General features: G+C 39.0%; 2 protein-coding genes across 2 annotated transcripts in view; one reads left to right on the forward strand and one right to left on the reverse strand.

The window, feature by feature from the left end:
- SUMF2 (sulfatase modifying factor 2) overlaps positions 1 to 21,532 on the forward strand; it is a 323,736-nt gene that overhangs the window by 161,640 nt on the left and 140,564 nt on the right. The gene's annotated exons all lie outside the window — the stretch shown is intronic.
- Positions 1 to 21,532, reverse strand: part of ASL (argininosuccinate lyase) — a 29,890-nt gene that overhangs the window by 3,007 nt on the left and 5,351 nt on the right. The window contains exons 3-15 of the mRNA XM_070735066.1: positions 20,557 to 20,751; positions 17,661 to 17,744; positions 15,108 to 15,164; positions 12,643 to 12,740; positions 10,950 to 11,027; positions 10,348 to 10,425; positions 6,640 to 6,692; positions 5,895 to 5,957; positions 4,744 to 4,858; positions 3,738 to 3,822; positions 2,229 to 2,288; positions 666 to 749; positions 316 to 396 (exon numbers count right to left, since the gene is read on the reverse strand). Of these exons, the coding sequence (XP_070591167.1) occupies positions 316 to 396; positions 666 to 749; positions 2,229 to 2,288; positions 3,738 to 3,822; positions 4,744 to 4,858; positions 5,895 to 5,957; positions 6,640 to 6,692; positions 10,348 to 10,425; positions 10,950 to 11,027; positions 12,643 to 12,740; positions 15,108 to 15,164; positions 17,661 to 17,744; positions 20,557 to 20,751 (1,131 nt within the window). The remainder of the gene's footprint in view (positions 1 to 315; positions 397 to 665; positions 750 to 2,228; positions 2,289 to 3,737; positions 3,823 to 4,743; positions 4,859 to 5,894; positions 5,958 to 6,639; positions 6,693 to 10,347; positions 10,426 to 10,949; positions 11,028 to 12,642; positions 12,741 to 15,107; positions 15,165 to 17,660; positions 17,745 to 20,556; positions 20,752 to 21,532) is intronic.

Here is a 21,532-nt window from a genome sequence, read left to right on the forward strand (position 1 = left end):
GACTATAGAATGTGGTACAGACATGAAATGCAAAGCCCAATGGCAGCATCATTTATGAAGGCTCTTGGATCCCTGCTAGGATATTCTTTGAGTTGGGCAACCTTATAAATCCATTAAATAACGGATACTGGAGGAAGGTACAGACTTGTCAGTATAGCCAGCAATTCCTCAAGCTCAAAAGTTCTCTCCAATATTTATTCAGGGTGGTAAGAACGGATGCCCAACCCATTTCTTGTACAGCTACATCCTGGAGTCATGGTCTTGGGCACATCATGGATATAAGCGATTCTGTTCCCTACAAGCTTAGATACTCACTCCTTTGCGCACCAAATAGTAAGCAAGATCTGTAGACAACATTTCAGGGGTCAGGGATCTTTCCATGTTATCCCTGTTGATCTAAACAAATGAATGAAAAAATGGTGAGAAGGAATCATAATTATCACATGCTAGCTAATCAAAGTGAATGAATGTATTTTTAAACATTTTTTTAAAAAACTGAACACGGCAATTACATTCAACTTGGCAAAACCATAATGGGATTTCTGGTCCTTGAGCATCAAAAGTAGTTGTAGACTGGAATAAAGGGGCAAGGTTCTTGGAGATGCAGAGAAAAATCTTTAAGCTGCTCTAGACGATAGGATAACCCATCCTTTTGAAATTCTCACCTGGAGAGTGGAGATAACTCCGGTAGTAACTTTAAGCACAGTGCTCAGGGTATCCATCACATCAATCACAGCTTCCTTATCTTCCTATTTGTAAAAAAAAGTTGAAAGAAGGTTACCTAAAAAAATAATGGCTGGTAGGACAAGAACATCCTCTGGCCCCCAACATCTGGTATTTCAGTGCATGTAGAAGCTGATATACTATGGGGAGAAACTTCCACCTTATACAAGGGCTGTCTCCAAGGGTAAGACTCAAAGTTACCTTAGCCTAGTAGCCAATTTCTAGTAGTGACAAGCTCCATTACTAAAATATAAACCACTTCCAAACATGGCAATTCTGATAATAATCAAAACAGATCTTCCCCAATAGTAATCATGAGGGCCATTTCAAGCAATATTCAGTGGTTGCATTCACATAATAAGTTGAATAGGGATATTAAATTAAGCTGTTTTCTAGATTTGCACCTTAGATTGCATGACAAACTAACCCGTTAGCCCTAACATACGTGCACAAAACGTTAATCAACCTTAGCATGTTATGCATGTATATCTCCTAGGACAGGGGTGTCAACGTGGCAAGTTGCAATCTGAATGTGTCACACATAGGCCACGCCCACCCAAGCTCCGCAAAACGGGGGGAATTACAAAACGTCACATGATGGCAATGTGACACTGCAAGCTTGACACCCCTCCCTTAGGCTCTTTAATCTGATTAAATATGTTGTGTGAACACAGCCTAATTATATCATCTTAGACTAGCCTCAGAAGGATCTGACTGGAACAAAAGGCAGCCTATCCAAGCCAGGATTCTCTCAAAGTGGTAAATTTCCAAAAAAGAAAATGATTTCACAACAAATTACACTTTTTACAATGGCAGCTGTCTTTGTAAACAGTAAGAGAAATGGAGGTGAAAAATGAATTATGCAAAACAAAACAATTTTGGATTTGCAAATAAGCCAGGGAAATGGTTGGCAGGAATATTATCAAATTAGTAAAATCGATTTATACCTCAGAAAAAGCACAGATAATTGCGAATGGCTGAATAATTCTGGGAATTGAAGTCCACACATGTTAAATTTGCTGAGGTTAAGAAGCACTAGCCTAAGCTAGCCTAGGTGCCATAAGCTCACCAGCTGCTTTTTGGATCTTATCAGCCCAAAGTCTACCTTTAGCTCATCCCAAAGAATTATCCCCAAACCACTCAAATCCTGGCATTGTTTTCCTCTGGCAGCAGGAAGTTACAGAATCACAACTACATAGCCTAAAATCAGCTGAATATGCAGAGAATATGCAGAGAATAAGGGGCGTGCATAAGTGCACCAGCGTGCCTTCCGTCCCCTGTCCAATTGTCTCTCCTTGTCTCATTTATCTTTTCTTCCTTTCAAATATGTTCACCTATACTTTTATATCTTTTTTTCTATTCTTTTCTTTACATATATTATTACATATCTTTCTCTTCAATGTGTATTGGACAAAATAAATAAATAAAAAATAAATAAATAAATAAATAGAAGCAGCAACTAGAGCAAGCCTTGATGACCAGATGGAAAGAATCCCATCATTTACCTGCAGATCCTTGTTATAGGTACTGGGAAGTCCTTTCAGAATCACAAGGAGTCCAGTAGCCTGCAAGAGGTCCAAAAAGCTTTGTTAAAATCCCCAGTTCTTGGCCATGTAATCATCAAGGGCAGTAAATCTCCCCACCTCACTTTCAAGGCTACAATATCTTGTGCATGGATCAATATTCTAGCCCTCATCCCCACCCCACAGCTTCATGAATGCTCATTTTCTTAGAAAGCCTGCATTAGCTTTCTTTCCAGACTCTTCCTCCTCCTCCCATCCTCAGTTTACATTGAATATTTAACTTTTAAAAACAGAAGCTATAATCGTGTAACATCCTAATCTTCCTTCCTTCTGTGGGTCGTCCCAAAGATGTGTTTCCCCCCCCAAAAGGCAACTGGACTTTGTTTTTTCCTTGAAGAAGTTTAGCTTCTCATTCAAGAAACTTCTTTAGCACTTTCAATCCAATAGAAAGTGTTATGGATTGAAAGCCTTATAACCAGAGTAGGGTATGATGAATGTATGGAGTATATAGTTTTGTTTTTATTCTTCCTTTTTCTCATCTTCTTTCTTATTTTTCCCCCCTGCTATCTTCTAATCTTCTTTAATCTCTATTTTTATTTTGTATTTTTATTCATGAAAGGAAATTATTTTTAATTACGTTCTTTTTAAATTTGTTTTATTAATCTGGCGATATTTGGGATATACTATTTGGTGGGTTCTCCTTTTTTGTCTCCTTTAAATATATTTTAACTATTTTTTTTAGCAATGGTTGGTTTTAATTTAAATACTGGGTTGGAGGTAATTGCAAATTTTTGCTCCTTTTATTTTTCCTTAATGTCCTTTTTTTCTCTTTTATTCTAAAGGGCATTTATTATGGAAGAGGGTTTAAAGCATACATGAAAATTGATATGGAGAGGTTTTGAGAAAATTGAAACATTACGATCTAATTAATTTGATGTGATTAAGAATAGTAACAGCCTAAAATATATACTGTATTGGCTAACAGTTCTTTTAAAAATTTCTTATCATATAAGGAATTGGAATAATTATTTTTTGGTTCAGATGTCAAATGGTAAGGAGGTGGCATTGGTTAATCTATGTATACCGAAATTGCAAAAATGACATATTGTAATGTAATTTAAAATTAATGGGTTTATTTTTCTGTACACATGATTGGAGAAGAAAAAAAAATTACCCCCCAAAAATAAAGAAACTTCTTTAGCTTTGACTGAAGGGTGGCGAGGGGCGGCATACAAATCTAATCAATTATTATTATTATTATTATTTATTATTATTATTATTATTATTATTATTATTATTATTATTATTATTATATGTCAGGTTCTGGAGGGGGGGCGTTATATATCAGGGCTAACAACTTCCCTTGCAAACATATCCCTAGCTTACTAAAGCATTTCCACCTACTCAGTGTTTTAAATTGTGGTGCCTGTGACATGAATAAACAAACAAACAGACAAATTCATGGTGTGTTAGTGAAACCTGAGCACTTACTCTTCCAATCACTCGGCCAGCCTTGCTGCGGATCAGTTCAAGGCTATCGGGATTTCTCTTCTGGGGCATCAGGCTGCTCCCAGTGCTTGAGCCAAAAACAAAAAAAATTATCATGATGTGCCTGCAAATATCTCAAGCCTCAAATGCACAAGCGATGTCTAATTCTGCACTACCAGCAGGAGTTCACAATTTTTTTATTCAAAGGGAAGGTGGGATTGTTTACTTGTTGGCTTTCCAACTGAGGAAATGCCTGTTGTGAACTCCATTGCTAGGTACTGTGGTCAGTAATTGAAACGTCATGTGACTATGTTGGAATTATGAATTCACTTCTGTTTCCCATGACCTCACAAAGTTCCTAAGAGGTCAGTAAGGGCCGTGCATAAGTGCACCAGAGTGCCTACTGTCCCCTGTCCTATAGTCTCTCCCATATCTCATATATCTTCTCTTCTATCCCTATATCTTTTTCTGCTATTCTCTAATAGTTATATTTTACTCCTTTATTTTCTCCTCTATTCTCCCTTTAATACATTCTACCTGATTATATTCTCTATAACCCTCATTGTGTATTATTGTGTATTGGACAAAACAAATAAATAAAAATAAATAAAATAAAAATTATTAAGTGAATCAGTTGCAGTCAATAAACAAGACATCACATGACCACAACTTACAATGTCACTGCTGCATTGGCTGCTAAATGAGGCAGTTGGTACGCAAATACATTGTCACTATATCTTTTCAACTTGGCTTTTCAAATTGATTCTGTTTCCTGGATGGTTTCATAACTAAAGTTTTACGATCGCAATGCTCATTTGATTCATTTTACTTAATGTTCCACAGCAACCTGGTTACTCAGTGGAAAAACAGTAGAATAATATTTTGCACACAAAAAAAGATTATAATTGGAGGCGCTCCGGATAAGAGTCTCCATCCATGCAATATCAAAGTTACTGGACTCTAGAATGAGATTTCTGGAACAAGGACTTGAGAGATGCCCCCAAATTACCAATATGCATCCGAAAGATTGATGAATCCAAACTCCTTTGTGGCATAGAGAATCAGATCTTCAGATAACCTGCTCAGGTGAACCATGATCATGGAAGCAATGTAAAGAAACTCCACTAATAAAAGGAAGAAGGGAGAGAAAGGGGAGGAGGAGTCTAAAGTTTATTTCTGAATTAAAAGTAAATTAATTTAAATTAAATCAAATCAAATCTGCTCCAAATTTGATTGCAGAAAATACGACTAAGTGGTCAATGCCTGGAATGTGCTACCTGACTCTGTTGTTACTTCATCAAAGCCCCATAGCTTCAGCCTTAAACTTTCTACTGTGGACCTCACCCCATTCCTAAGAGGTCTGTAAAGGGCATGCATAAGCATACCATTGTGCCTACCATCCTGTCCTACAATTATTGGTACCCATTTCTTGTACTCATAATCATGTTTATACTTATATCTGTTATATCTTGTACATGTTTGACAAACTACATTGCTCAAAAAAAATAAAGGGAACACTTAAACAACAGAATATAACTCCAAGTATTCAATGAGAATATTTTATTCATTCAGATCTAGGATGTGTTATTTGAGTGTTCCCTTTATTTTTTTGAGCAGTATATTTATTTAGTTTGTCAAACATGTACAAGATATAACAGGTATAAACATAAACATGATTATGATGTTTGTTTATTTAGATTTGTATGCCGCCCCTCTCCGCAGACTCGGGGCGGCTATGATATGCTGCTCTGGCCAGAAACAATAATTGCATAATCTAGGGACATAAGATTAAGAAGTATCCCTAAAAGCATTCCTATGTTGAGACCTAGAACCTCTACTGTGATTTAGCTTAGTCTTTGTTTTGGGAAGATTGGATGGGTTTTGAGAGATGACACGAAAACCTTCAATCCCTGCAAGACTTAATGCATTCATTTCATCCTTTAACCCACCCATCGAAATCAGGACCACATTCTGGCTGACATATTTGGAGTTCGCAGCTTTTGACCTACTATCCATGGACCAGCACAGCTCTTGAGAAAATCACACAAACATACAACTCCTCTCTATCTCTCTCTCTTTCTCTCTTTTTGGTAATCATATTATTTTGTAACTTTCCCCACAACGGACTGCCAAAAAGAAACACAAAAACAGTGTGCTTACCCACAAAGTCTCGATCGCTCACCGCATCCATGCTATTGATGCTGATGGTGGCAAAATCCAGTTCTGTAATTAAAGAAGGGGGAAAAAGCAAGGATAGAGTTAATTCTGGAGACTCTTTTACTTACTTACTTACTTACTTACTTACTTACTTACTTACTTACTTACTTAATTACTTAATTACTTATTTATTTATTTATTAGATTGGGAAGGGACCTTGTAGGTCATCTAGTCCAACCTCCTGCTCGAGCAGGAGATAGGGCTCTGGGAATAGGATTCCAACATTCCTGGAGAGTCCCATTTTAGAGAAGGAAAGCCATGGTGTCCCCCCCCCCCAAAAGATTCTTCTGGTCGCATGCAGATCTCTACATGCCGGCTTGTTTTCCCAGGGCTAATACCTCTGTTTGTCTCCATTCTTCATTCCCAGAAATTCTCTTGTTAAAAATGTTTACCCCGCTCCCATCAAACTGTTTTAAGAACAAAGTCCCAAATGGTTTCGGAAGCATTTAAAGCAAGGTTAGAGAATGAGTGGCCCTGAGGTGATACCCATCTAATCTACCTGACCGATGATCATGAAAGACCAAGGACTCGGTTTGAAAACCACCACTGTGGAAACATCAAGAATTATGTTTATCTCTCTGTGTGGGAACTTCAACATACTTGTGCCTAACCCTTGATCTCATTTCAGTCTCCCTTTGCCTTCTGGACACATTTCAGCTGCTTATTCAAGCAGAGACATAAAGCTCACCTCGGCGGAGCAGTTCACGGTCCAGGCCAAATGGGTTGCCAGCCAAAGCCCCACTGCAACAGAGAGAAAGATTAGAAGGAATCCTTAGAAACAGAGAAGACTGACGGCAGAAAAAGACCTCATGATCCATCTAGTCTGCCCTTATACTTTTTCCTGTATTTTTATCTTAGGATGGATCTATGTTTATCCCAGGGATGTTTAAATTCAGTAATTGTGGATTTATCTACCCCGTCTGCTGGACGTTTGTTCCAAGGATCTACTACTCTTTCAGTAAAATAATATTTTCTCATGTTGCTTTTGATCTTTCCCCCAACTAACTTCAGATTGTGCCTCCTTGTTCTTGTGTTCACTTTCCTATTAAAAACCCTTCCCTCCTGGACCTTCTTTAACCCTTTAACATATTTAAATGTTTCGATCATGTCCCCCCTTTTCCTTCTGTCCTCCAGACTATACAGATTGAGTTCATTAAGTCTTTCCTGATATGTTTTATGCTTAAGACCTTCCACCATTCTTGTAGCCCGTATTTGGACCTGTTCAATTTTGTCAATATTTTTTTGAAAGTGAGGTCTCCAGAACTGAACACAGTATTCCAAATGTGGTCTCACCAGCACTCTATATAGCGGGGTCATAATCTCCCTCTTCCTGCTTGTTATACCTCTAGCTATGCAGCCAAGCATCCTACTTGCTTTCCCTGCTGCCTGACTGCACTGTTCACCCATCTTGAGACTGTCAGAAATCACTACCATTAAATCCTTTTCTTCTGAAGTTTTTGCTAACACAGAACTGTCAATACAATACTCAGATTGAGGATTCCTTTTCCCCAAGTGCATTAAAATATCTACAAAGGGAAAAGATGTCTCAGAGAGGAGAGTTGGCCCAAACTGCCTACCCCAGATCCCCTGCAATGCTCCACAGTGATTGCATGTTGGAATTTCACTCAGTAGCATCCTATGGAACAAAGTCAGAGGGTCTTTGCTTTGCTAGCCCCAATAATGTCAATAATGTCAGTCTAGGTTTGGACATCCAAGCCAGGAATCTTAAATTGCACCTGCATTTGCCCCCACTTTCATTCCATTTCCTCCATATGAATGACCAAGTGTTGTGGCCTGCCAGGCGTCTGTGCAGCTGATAGCGGATCCCATTTGAGAGGACACTGACTTGGTGATGCGCCAGCATCCTTTGCAGCTGGCATCCAAGTCAGACAGTGAGGAGGCTGGCGAGGACTCGGTGCCAGAGGCAGAGGTTCAGCCAGGGCCTTCGGAACCTCCAGCACCTCTTGGCAGTGATGAGGAAGAAGCAGCTTCTTCTCTTCTTAATGCAAGAACACACAAAGCTTCCAAAAGGCAGGAGTGATTACTCTAGAGGAGGTCTCCTCAAGAGTAAGACCTGGGACTAATTGGCCACTCCCCTAGGCTACTTAAGGACAGCAGAGGCAGCTGAGAGGCTGCAGGAAACAATGTTTTAGAATTGTGTATCGGTCATGAGTACCTCATGTCTAAGAAAATCTCTACTCTATTTTTCTGCTTTGGCTTGCTAATCGAGATGCATTTTCCAAAGCATTTGAAACTTTGCGAGATAACAAGAAATAATTGCATTGCTATGATTTAAGACTTTGCTGAACTTATGCCAGCTGATAATGACGATTCATTAGCAGCTGAGTTTTTGCAAGAAAAGATTGCTTTTAGATTTGTGTGTGTGTGTGTGTTTCCACTACTAAGCCAGTTATTAGTAGGGGTTGATTGATTAAATTAAGTTCATCCAAACTGTGTGCTTGTTATGTTCGTAACTGGGGTAGAACACAAAGTGGTGAAGCATCTGGATAGTATTTTATGATCAATTATAATGTATCTAGGACAAGTGTGTCAAAGTCGCCATGTCACATTGATGTCACGTGACATATCATGACAATTTTATTATTTATTATTTATTTATTATTTGGATTTGTATGCCGCCCCTCTCCGAAAACTCACGGAGCTGGAATGGGCCTGACACCCCTGATTTAGGCCTTCTCTGGTGATTTCCCTTATTTCTTTATTTTTAATTTATCTATCTATCTATCTATCTATCTATCTATCTATCTATCTATCTATCTATCTATCTATGTCAATCTCCCTGTTACAGATATTCCTCAACTTACAACAATTTATTTAGTGACCATTCAAAGTTACAACAGCACTGAAGAAAAATTTATTTATGGCCATTGTTCACACTTATGACCATTGTAGCATCTCCATGAGCAAGGGATCAAAATTCAGCCACTTGGCAATTGACTCAGATTTATGACCTTTGCAGTGTCCCGAGGTCACGTGGTCACCTTTTGTGGCCTTCTGACAAGCCAAGTCAATGGGGGAAGCTAGATTCACTTAACAATTATGCTATTTAATTTAACAACTACAGTAATTCAACAGTTGTGACAAAAAGGTTGTAAAATGAGGCAAAACTAACTTTAAAAATGCCTCATTTAGCAACAGAAATTTTGGGGGCCATTGTGGTCATAAGTCAAGGCTTACTATCTAGTAAACCAAAGTCCTCCATCGTTCAGTTCAGTTCTGGAGACCTCACCTACAAAAAGATATTGACAAAATTGAACAGATCCAAAGACGGGCTACAAGAATGGTGGAAGATCTTAAGCATAAAACGTATCAGGAAAGACTTAATGAACTCAATCTGTATAGTCTGGAGGACAGAAGGAAAAGGGGGGGACATGATTGAAACATTTAAATATATTAAAGGGTTAAATAAGGTCCAGGAGGGAAGTGTTTTTAATAGGAAAGTGAACACAAGAACAAGGGGACACAATCTGAGGTTAGTTGGGGGAAAGATCAAAAGCAACATGAGAAAATATTATTTTACTGAAAGAGTAGTAGATCCTTGGAACAAACTTCCAGCAGACGTGGTAGATAAATCCACAGTAACTGAATTTAAACATGCCTGGGATAAACATATATCCATCCTAAGATAAAATACAGAAAATAGTATAAGGGCAGACTAGATGGAGCAGGAGGTCTTTTTCTGCCATCAGACTTCTATGTTTCTATGTTTCTATCCTTGCTACCATGATTATCTCAAGACTAACAGGTCAAGGAAAACATGTTTCAGGGCATCTTTTCCATGGTTGCCTCAAGTTGATTCACCTACCCATAAAATAATATGGTTTGAGGAGAAGTATAATGAAAAATCTCTCTGCAACCAATGTCATTTTGCTACTATTAGGGAAAATAACGATGCAACTTTAGCAGATATTCATCCCTATTACATCATAGTTTGCAAGTAGTTTATACAATTACTCCCCACATGGGAAATGAATGTTTCTCATATAATAATATTTTAAAGGTTAGAAGTGACTTTTTTCAATTAAATTTAGCAAAGGATTGTACACTCAGAAGCCAGAGGAATGTCAAAAAATGATGTCTGTCCTCCATTCTTCTTTGTCCTTCCGCTTTCGGGCAAAGCAGCCAAATTATGATTCTCTTGTCAAGTTGTGTGATGTAAGTTTTTTTGTGATTGCACGGACCTATTTCTGGAAACCAAATTGAATACAATAACAGACTGGCTAAACTGAGTGTTTCAAATATAATTGGGAGAGAGAGGAATTGTTCTATTTTCCTTACCCACATTAAAATTTCTTGATTTAGATAATGTTCACAGCAAATTAGTTTGACCTCTACTGGCCCACAAACATTTTCTGGGGGGTGGGGTTGCTTTTACCTTCCCAAAGGCAGAACGTTGATCCTCTTTTTAGCCTCAAACAGGCGCTCGTTGTCTCTGGTCAGGGCGACAGCAAAGCTGTGAGAATAAAGGGGGGGAAAGGAAGGAAGGGAGGGAGGGAGGGAAGGAAGGAAGGAAGGAAGGAAGGAAGGAAGGAAGGAAGAAGGAAGGAAGGAAGGAAGGAAGAAGAGGGGAGATAGGTTCGTTAGAGAATTTTAAAAGGTGCAAATAATAGGAAATCCTTGAAGCAGCAGAATTATTCTTGGGCACATGGATGTATGGGCTGCAGAATTTTATGCAAAAGTATTAATAGTGTAAGCCTTTCTCACGATAAGACATAGAATGCTAAGGAAGAAATAGCATGCTAAGCATTCACTATAAACAAGAAAAATAAACACATATTTTTTAAAAAAGCAAAATTTTCAAAGCAAAATTTTATGGGATCTGAGTTTTGAATCGGAAAGTTCAATTCCAAACTAAAAGCAATTCCATTGTCAGATGCACCTTTTCTTTTCCATTTTCATGGGACACCAGCTTTTATAATTCATTTGATATAATCACTGACAAAAATTAACTCCAGAAAGTGCTAAGGGATTGGTTACCTGAGTAAAAAGTGGCTCCATCTGATTGGCTGAGCCCTTTGCAGGTGGGTATAACCAGGAAATATCACCTCCATTTCACTACAACAGAATAAGCAGACCACAAAGTTACAGATTTACCCTTCATTTTAACAATGAGGAGACAACTGAAGGGGGGGGGAGAACTACAACAATTATTTATGAAGCTAATTATCCTGTCACACATTAATAAGGAAAAACATGGTTTTGTAATGGATGAAGGAATTCCCAGATGAAAAATACATCCATGTAATGCCAATTGTCAGATTCTATTACCATGAACCAAAACAATGACCAAATTACTGGGAGAAAGCAATTAGGTTTGTGTACCTATTAATTGTTTCTTATGATCAATGGCAAGACAAGATCTTAGTAAGCCAGATCAGAAAGTACCTACCCAACCCTATTGGACTGAACAGCATCCTTTTACAGTCTCTGCTTTGGAGGGAACGGAACCTATAGGGCAAACCCTCTGTCCTTTACTTGGCAACTACACAAAGTTCAACCCTTGACAACTACACAAAGCTCACTGTGGTTCCTCCAGCTGAAAAGGCTTTGCACATAATATTAGATATGATGAGTCTAATTCATGGAGAATAAGGATGCTTTGAATTTTTTTTTTGTCATTTTGGTTCATCAGATGGAACCTCCATGTCACGCTATATTTCTCAACCTTGGCAACTTTAAAATGTGTGGACTGCCATTCCCAGAATGCCTCAACCCCAGGAAAAATATATATCAGAAACTTGGGAAAAGGTAGGACGTAGGTCATAGGACGTTTGTTTTGGGGACTTCCTTGGAACCATTGGCCTGCGTGATTCCAAGACAAGAAATCTCACAGGATTGGTAGTCCTCATAACTAAATGAAGCCTTCATTGCATATCTGAGCACCTAGTTTTAAGGACTTGGTGCTTTGCTTACAGCAGTGGTTCTCAACCTGGGGGTCGAATGACCATTTCACAGGGGTCTCCTAAGACCCTGGGAAAAGACAAATTTCCCATGGTGTTAGGAACTAAAGCTTCCATTCTGGTGCCTTGGAACATATTTTTACAATCTGACCAACCTGGGACTTAGAGTGGGGGTGTCCCTCTGACCTTCCTGCTAATCAGCTTAAAGCTCTGTTGGGAGAATTGGCGCTAGGCTTATGATTGGGGGCCACCACAACATGAAGAACTGTATTAAGGGGTTATGGCATTAGAAAGGTTGAGAACCACTGTCTTACAGGTTACCAGAAGCCTCTGGTCAGCCAATGGGGGAATAAGATGGCTGGATGAGACTTCTCACACATTTCCTGATGTTTTTAAGCAGGGATAATTAATTCATTAAGAGCTGGGGTGGCGTAGTGGTTAAACTGCAGCACTGCTTCAGATAACTGCTAGCTATAGTTCAGCGGTTCAAATCTTACCACCGGCTCAAGGTAAAATGAGGACCCAGATTGTTGGGGGGCAATATGCTGATTCTGTAAACTGCTTAGAGAGGGTTGTAAAAAGCACTATGAAGTGGTATCTAAGTCTAAATTCTATTGCTATTGCTATACTAAGAGTGAACTGGGTGTGATTTCAATAGGAATTTTATGGAGGGATGATGGAAGGGTGCGAGAGACAACTGGGCTAAGGCAGATGCTCTCATCCACAACCTGTATATATCCACTAGACTTAAAAGAAAGAGCCAGGCTTACGTAGAAGCACGTTCCATCAGGGTCCGAATGAGCTGTTGAAGGTGAACGGACAGCATTGTCATGGAGCTCTTCATGAACAACCTCAGATCAGTCACTACCTGTTAAGAAAGGCACACATTTGGATTTTCACAAAAGAGACTCAAACCATCCAATGTGTTGTGGTTAGCTCTGGCCCAGCTCCTGCCCCAAGGACTGTGGATGTGGGGGAGACATCCACATGCTGCAGGCCTGTTTTGCTCCCGGTGGAATCTGATGATGAAGGCTCCTCTGACCAAGAAGACATGAGTGACAGGGAGGAGGAGAGTGTGGCAGACAGCTCAGAAGGAGATCAATTATCTAGCTCCTCCTTGGATTCAGAACAAGAGTTAATGATACAGCCACACATGCGGAGAGCGATGCATAGGCAACAACAACTGAGAGATTATTATCAAAGAAAATGAGGCCACCTGTGGTTGGGTGGGGCTGTGGCAATTAGTGAGGCTGCTATAAATAGCAGCCTGTGGGTTTGGCCATTGTGGAGGATTATCTGATCGTTGTGTTTCGTGACTGCTTTACTGACTTTGACCTTTTGTGTGCTGATTTTTCCCCACTTTGAAACTAAACCAGAGCAAAGTGTGTTTCACTTTGTGAAAGAAGAAGGACTGTGAATTGCCTCACAGCTGCAAGCTAAGTATCACAGAACTGATAAGGGACTTGTACAAATTACCAGTTTGTTTGGAGACCAGTGCTCTTTGCTATACCAAAAGAGGGCTTAGGTTAAGTGAATTTTCATTATAAAGAAAATTGTTTTGAATTTTCAAATGTGTGTGTGTCTGAAATTTGTACCTGTGAATTTTTGGGAGGATTCTACCAGACAGCCCGACAGAACACAATGGAGGTATGATTTTCCCAAAGGATGCTCAGAGGATTACAAGTGGTCCTCAACTTACAACAGTTCACTAAGTAACCGTTCCAATTGTACAACGGCACTAAAAAAAGTGACTTAGGACCATCTTCACATTTATGACCGGTGCAGTATCTCCAAGGTCACGTGATTTACATTCGGATGATTGACAACTGACTCACATTCATGACCATTGCAGCAGCCTGGGATCAGGTCATCATTTTTTGCAACCTTCTCTCGAATATTCAATTCAACATTCAGATTCACTTAACAACCGTGTTACTAATTTAACAGCTGCAGTAATTCACTTAAATATGGCAAGGAAAGTGGTAAAATAGGGCAAAACTCACTTAACAAATTTCTCACTTAGCAACATACATTTTTGGTAGTAAGTTGAGAACTACCTGTATTTATGTTTTTTGAAGAATAAAATTCAGATGGCAGGTAATGTCTGAAGATGCCATTTCAACATCCCTTCAAAATGGCTAGAGATAGTGGCTAAACTTAATTATTTTAGAACGGGGTCTGCAACCCGTGGTTCTAAAGCTGCATGTGGCTCCTTCATTCTTCTCCTGTGGCTCCCTGTCACTCAAAATATGCGTCAAAACTGCCAATGTGTGACACCCGCCAGCAGCGATTTATTGAACTTTTCAACCCATCTTTTTTTTTCAGAGTTCAAAATGTTTTTGCTGCATGCAGAAATAAAAAAAAATGTTTTCTCTGTAGCAGTTCATTGATTTCACAAATGCAACACACTATAGTTTTTTTTTAAAAAAAGACATAGCATAAAGGTAAAAAAACCTGGTATGTGCACTGTTATCTTCATTTTAGATGTGAAAGGGGTTTTGTGGCTCCTGGTGTTTTCTTTTCTGTGGGAAGCGGGTCGAAATGGTTCTTTGAGTGTTTAAGGTTGCAGACCCCTGTTCTAGAAGGTATCCATTCTCAGTGTAATGGAGCCTCATTTGAATAGATTCCTGTGTTTCTTATTCTGGAATGTATGGTAATGAAGAGATTAAGACATCTTGGGCATTTATATAATTTGTGTGAAGATATTATCATACAAATGACAACATCACCACCCAAAGGTCATCTGTTGCCCGTCAAGTCCAGTGCAGTGAAGCTTCTATCGTTACAAATACAAAGTGGATGTCATTAATTATTGAGGAGTACAAGAACTGAAATAATTTTGCATCCTGCAAGCCACCATTGCTTAGATGCAAGAAAAGATGAAGAGAGAATTTATTTGAAACTGGTTAAAAGCATTATTAAAGTCAGATTTTTCTGCCAGATGAATATTTAACCAAAATAGAACTACAAATAGATGCAACTACAGATGCAACTGTATATCATGTGCAATTTTATTTCATTTCCAAAATATGTTCTTAAAAGATTAATTTGTTGTTTCAAATAAAATAAATCTAATTTGATGTTCTTTAACAGTTTGTAATAATTTAGATTTTTAAGATATTCCAAGGATTGTCTATTTCATTTGCAGGAGAAACATGAGACAGAAAGAGGGTGGAGAAACACTAGAATATCAATATAGTTAAAATTATTTTGGAACCATTCAGATTATTCCTACCTGATCATTCCTGCTTCGTCCAGTGTGGAGCTTTCCAGCCACATCACCGATCAGTTCCTGAAAATAAAAAGAAAGGCTTTATTCTCCAATATTTCGAAGACATCTGATCCTACAAGGAGTTGCAAAGTTTGACTATTTCCAAAATTAACCCCCTAAAACCATGCATATTTCTCAGAGTTTTCAATTTATTCATTTATTTATAAAGAAATAAATTCATTATTTTATTTTATTGGCCGCTCATCATAGGGTAAGTCTGGGTGGCTTGAAGTCACACAAACAATTAAAATATAAAAGGTTTAAATCAGACATTAAAACCAAGGACGCATGGGGAGAGTGGGGAGAAGTGGGATTTGTTATTACTCAAAAACCCACCCCATTGCACTATTCACTCACTGGGGGCCCAAGCCAACTGTTAGATCCACATCTTTAGACCAGTGAACGGGTACCAACATTTTTACTACCACACTGTGGGCATGGCTTAAGCAGGACGCCCTGCATTTTCTTTCAACATCTTTCAGTGCAAATTGGGTGCTCTGGGGTGGAGCTCCATTTTCGCTACCCCACTGCGTTCCTCTCCATCCGGGCAGTAGCCCATCCCTGCTTTAGACCTTTATGAAAAGATAGGAGGGTTGGAGCCAACCTTACATTGGAGATTGTCTATTTCATTTTCTTTTTCTTTTTCATTTGCTTGTTGCCTTTTCTAGATTCAGGGGGATCATTTATTCATTTACAGATGCATATCCTGCCTTTGCTTTGTACAACACAATGATCCTTCTTCCTATTTCTGATCCCACGACAACAGTCCAGTGAAATGGATCGGATGAGAGAAAGTGACTGGCCTACAGTCACACAGCTGATTTTCATGCAGACAGGAGAACTAGAACTGAGGTTCTCCTACGTTCTAGTCCAGGGCTCTCCAACCTTGGCCATTTTAAGACTTGTGGACTTCAATTTCCAGAGTTCCTCAGCCAGCTGGAAGTTGAAGTCCACAAGTCTTAAAGTTGCCATGGTTGGAGACCCCTGTTCTAGTCCACACCTTCACTACTATACTAAATTTGGCTCACCGAATTTATCTCAGACCCCCATCATACTTTTTTTCCTTGTTGGAAGGGCTCCATGCCTTGTTTGTTTATTTAGAAACATAGAAACATAGAAGACTGACGGCAGAAAAAGACCTCATGGTCCATCTAGTCTGCCCTTATACTATTTCCTGTATTTCATCTTACAATGGATATATGTTTATCCCAGGCATGTTTAAATTCAGTTACTGTGGATTTACCAACCACGTCTGCTGGAAGTTTGTTCCAAGGATCTACCACTCTTTCAGTGAAATAATATTTTCTCACGTTGCTTTTGATCTTTCCCCCAACTATAATTTTAATAATTTTAAACTATAATAATTTGTTGATTATTTAAATTTCTAGGCTGCCCTTCGCTGGAGACTCAGGGCAGCTTACAACATAAAGAATAAATACATAAACCTAGCACTGTAGAAATCGAAGTTAAAACCAAATCAATTTAAAAACTAAAATCCAAAATCAAATTAATTGTACTCAGTATTTGGTCGTGTTCTGTTAGTAATTTGTAATTTCGTTTAGAACAGTGGAAGAGGGGAAAATTTATTGTTTTTTGGCAATAATTGATAGATATTTTTTTGCTGCAATCCATTGGTACCATTTCTCCCATATCTTGAAGAAATCTGATTCTTTTTTATTTTGAATTTCCACAGTTATTTTAGTCATTTCCACACATTCCATAATTTTAGAGATCGTTGTTAAAATAGAAGGGTTTTTTTCCTGCTTCCATGTCTGGGCGGCATATGTAATTCTAGCTGCCGTTAAAATTTGCAAAGTAAGATATCTTTCCTCTGGTATAAATTTCTGTCTGAATATGCCTAAAAGAAACAATTCTGGTTTGACTATTACGTTATTCGTTATGACTTGGTCTAAGAGGTTTTTGATTTGTAGCAATAATCTATGAAAATTTCTCTGCCGCATTTTGGTCGCTGTGTGATGTATTCCGAATGGCCATATAAAACCTGTAATGCCTCAGCTATGATTTTCTATTAGCAACAGAAGAAAACACCAGTGACTGTAACCCCGTTAAGAGGCATCTGGGCAGTGTGGGTGAGTCTTCTGCTTGATCAGGGGGTTGGAACAGAGGACCTCCAAGGTCCCTTCCAGCTCTATTACTCTATTAAAAATTTCCAGGGATGGAGCACCCATGATCTCTGGACGGAAACTATCCCCAAAGAATCAACCCTGTCTTGAAAGAGACTTAACATTGCAGCACCAGTTTCACAGTGTGCAGCACCAGTGTGGGATTAAATTTGGGGAGGGGAGGAGCCTCCAGCAGCACCAGCACCTGACACGCTTCAGTCCAGTTGCTTCTCTGCTTCCAGGCCGTGGAGGAAACCAAACAGCCTGACTTGCTCCCTGACTCTCCTCCCACCTGCCCTCCACTCACCTTTCAGCAGCAGCTTCGATCCTCAGAACCGCAATAGTTTGAATGTTTATGAATCAAATTTCAGTCAAGCGGATAAACCGAACAAACCTTGAGTCTACGTTCAACGGTAGTGTGGATGTCCTCATCGGTTCGGCTGATTATCAAGCTGCCCTTGGAACACTCATCTGAAATCTACAATCGCAGCAGTCAAAGAAAAAGTTGTTTAGTCATTCACAAAAGGTCCCTCTTCTCTGGGCAAAAAAAAGGAGGCTTAATGGATCATTCATGGGCTTAATAGCAAGGCCTGTCCTTAGAAGTCCTAGCTCTAGTCTTCTAGGCAGAGATCTAGCAGGAGTGACTATGTCCACGATATCATTAGCAGAGAGCAGCACTCAGCAACTTCCTAGGTGTGCTGGTACTGCAATTCCCATAATTCCCAGCCTAAACTGAAACTCTGTGCTCTGTAAATATCATTCACAGACCTTGGACCAGATTAAAACTCTTTCCAATTCTAATTAATAGGCCTGAAAGATGGAAAGCGTATTTCCACGCAGAGTCAATGAAGCCAAGCAGTTTTGGATTTGTGCCTAGTGACCATCGGACTGAACCCAGTAAAGAGCTTCAGTTCAATTGACATTTTTTTGTTTCTTCCCATCCCTTTGAACTCTTTAAATAAAACTCATAAAGTGTATTTTTTATACCTTTCAGAACAAAACTTCACGTAAATCCCCCCCCCCCCCAAATGCTACTGGAGGTTATAATGTGTGGCTTTAGAGTTCTTTGATTTTCAAGATTTTCTAGATTTCTCCAAAGACTTCACATTTTGCTTATCTTTACTGTGTCATGTTATTTCCTTAACAGGAATCTGCTATTTAATTTGCCCGTCTCTCTGTTGCCTCCTTTATGTTGTGTATTAGGACATTAGGACATTAGCCCAGAAGATCATATGCTGCAATGTTCTACCTGTCAATGACTACTTCAGCTTCAACCGCAACAACACAAGAGCACGCAACAGATTCAAACTTAATATTAACCGCTCCAAACTTGACTGTAAAAAATATGACTTCAGCAGCCGTGTTGTCGAAGCGTGGAACTCATTCCCTGACTCAGTAGTGTCAACCCCTAACCCCCAACATTTTCCCCTTAGACTATCCACGATTGACCTCTCCAGGTTCCTTAGAGGTCAGTAAAGGGCGTGCATAAGTGCACCAGTGTGCCTTCCGTCCCCTGTCCAATTGTCTCTCCTTATCTCATTTATCTTTTCTTCCTTTCAAATATGTTCACCTATACTTTTATATCTTTTCTTCTATTCTTTTCTTTACTTATATTATTACATATCTTTCTCTTCAATGTGTATTATGTATTGGACAAAATAAATAAATAAATAAAATAAATAAGGATTGACTAAACAAAATACAGCTCATTAGATTTTTCTTGTGAATCTTTCTGGGCTTTTTTAGTCTTAGCATAGCAATAATAGAAAGAAAACAGCTAATTGTGGAATTCAGCTAATGAATATAAACAGAACTGCAGCTTTGTTCTCTGTTGCTTAGAATTTAATAAATTACTCTACATTTTGACCTAGCTACACTATGGTTCAGAAATTAACCAAGATGACAGCGTGCCTATTCTAAAATGCAACGGTTACTAAATACTCAAGGATTTCAGCTGATGCTAGCCGGCAGCCTTCCACAGTTAGCAAAATGTAGGGCTTTCTTTCTGGTGTCTCTGGGTTGTTTTCTTCCTCTGAATATCTCCCTAGGTAGAGAGATCCCATGCTATGGCTAACTTTTTGCAGAATTAGCACATCCTGATAGGAGTTCAAACCTGATCGGCTCAGTCTTTTATCCTTCTGAGGTTGGTAAAAGAAGGACCTAGATTATTGGGGGCAATATGCTGACTCTGTAAACCGCTTAGAGCAGTGTTTCCCAACCTTGGCCACTTAAAGGTACCTGGACTTCAACTCCCAGATTTCCCCAGCCAGCATTCGCTGGCTGGGGAATTCTGGGAGTTGAAGTCCAAATATCTTCAAGTGGCCAAGGTTGGGAAACACTGGCTTAGAGAGTGATGTAAAGCATTATGAAGCAGTGTACAAGTCTAAGTGGTATTGCTATTTCTGTTCATCTTTTTTTTGCAGCCCATCACCGCTTCTAAGTCATTTTTCCTTTTTCCTAACTTCTTCTCATTTCAGCTCAGTTTCTCCTTAACCTCTCATTTCAATCTCTCCCTTCTTATAACAGACTTTCTTTGTGAAACTATTAGCTGTTCTTCTCTTACCTATTTCTCAGGCTCAGGTTAGGTCAACCCCAGGTCCTGTTGGTGTTGGTGTATCTGGACAGACTGACAATAAGCTAAGAGATGACCTTTATCTTGTGCTTGGCTAAAATCAAGGTCTATTTTTGGGATGCGTGTTTTTCAAAGTGTGGGGAAAATACTTTAATGATCAGTTGTCATTTTTATTAGGTTTATAAAATACCGACATGAATTTGGCACGAATCCCAGCGACCAGTTAGGTCTCACAGAGTTGGTCTCCTCCGGGTCCCGTCAACTAAACAATGTCGTTTGATGGGACCCAGGGGAATAGCCTTCTCTGTGGCGGCTCCGACCCTCTGGAATCAGCTCCCTCCAGAGATTAGAACTGCCCCCACCCTCCTTGCCTTTCGTAAACTCCTTAAAACCCACCTCTGCCATCAAGCGTGGGGGAACTGAAACATCTCCCCCTGCCTATGTAGTTTTTTTGTGTATGATGACTGTATGTATGTTTTTATATATTGGGGTTTCTTGTTTTTTAGACTTTTAAAAATGTATTATTGTTATTTTAGATTCCAACTATTAGATTTGTTATTATATATTGTTTTTATCATTGCTGTAAGCCGCCCCGAGTCTACGGAGAGGGGCGGCATACAAATCTAATAAATAATAATAAAATAATAATAATAATAAAATACTTAAAGCTCAAGGCTACCTTTACTTGGAATTATTTCTACCTCTATCGCAGTCTTACCTTTTCTAATCCACTGATGATCTTCTCCATTTCAACTTTAGATAGAATTCCAGCCTTTTCCAAAGCTTTTGCATAAGCCATACTTCCGCAGATATCAAATTCCGACAAGCGCTTGTCAACCTCAATTGAAGCGTTAAACTGTTCCATGATGGGGTCAATACTTCCCACTATCCTTCCTCCATAAAGTTTGTCACTCTAGGATGGGGAAAATGGGAAAATGATGTATCATAAAAGTTAATACGTAACTTCTTCCAATGCCATGCTTGTATACTAGTCCACAATGACTTGGAAAACATTGAGCTTACAAGATCTGATCATTCCTTCATGACCATAAAATACTATCTCATTAATTAAACATCTTTTTACCCTGAAAATTAACAAGTCCCCACCTTACTAAATATAGACATTAATGTCAAGATCTTGGGAATTTACTTAATCTGAATTTAATAGGAACGCTGTCCTATTAGCAGGAAAATCCTAGCTGATTGGCTGAATAAATCTAGTTACTGAATGAACTAATTTTCTGAACTGCATTATGCCTGCAGCCATAAATTAACCATATAAGGCCATTAAACCACAGAAAATCTAACCAAGGTTAAATTAATCAGACTGACATTGTGTAGTGCAATCATAAGGAGCTCAATCAATGGGTTTATGTGTATCTACACAAAGGATAAAATAATGATTATACCTATTAAATTCAGAATTCTGAACACCAGTTTTTCTTCCATAGCACAACTTTTTTCACACACACACACACACACACACACACACACACACACATATATATTCAACTCTATCAGTAGAGTCCAACTATTTGACACCCACAGACGAAACACCCTTCAAGATTACTTTTCTATGTAGGACTCTGGCAGGATATTAATCGACTATTCTCCATATAGCTTGTTCATTTAGCTACCTGGCAGCATATACCAGTTCATTTTGAATGATATGCTCAGTACACTGCAGCAATTCC

The sequence above is a fragment of the Erythrolamprus reginae genome, chromosome 1, assembly GCF_031021105.1.
Source record: "Erythrolamprus reginae isolate rEryReg1 chromosome 1, rEryReg1.hap1, whole genome shotgun sequence".
In the NCBI taxonomy this organism is placed as follows: Eukaryota; Metazoa; Chordata; class Lepidosauria; order Squamata; family Dipsadidae; genus Erythrolamprus; species Erythrolamprus reginae.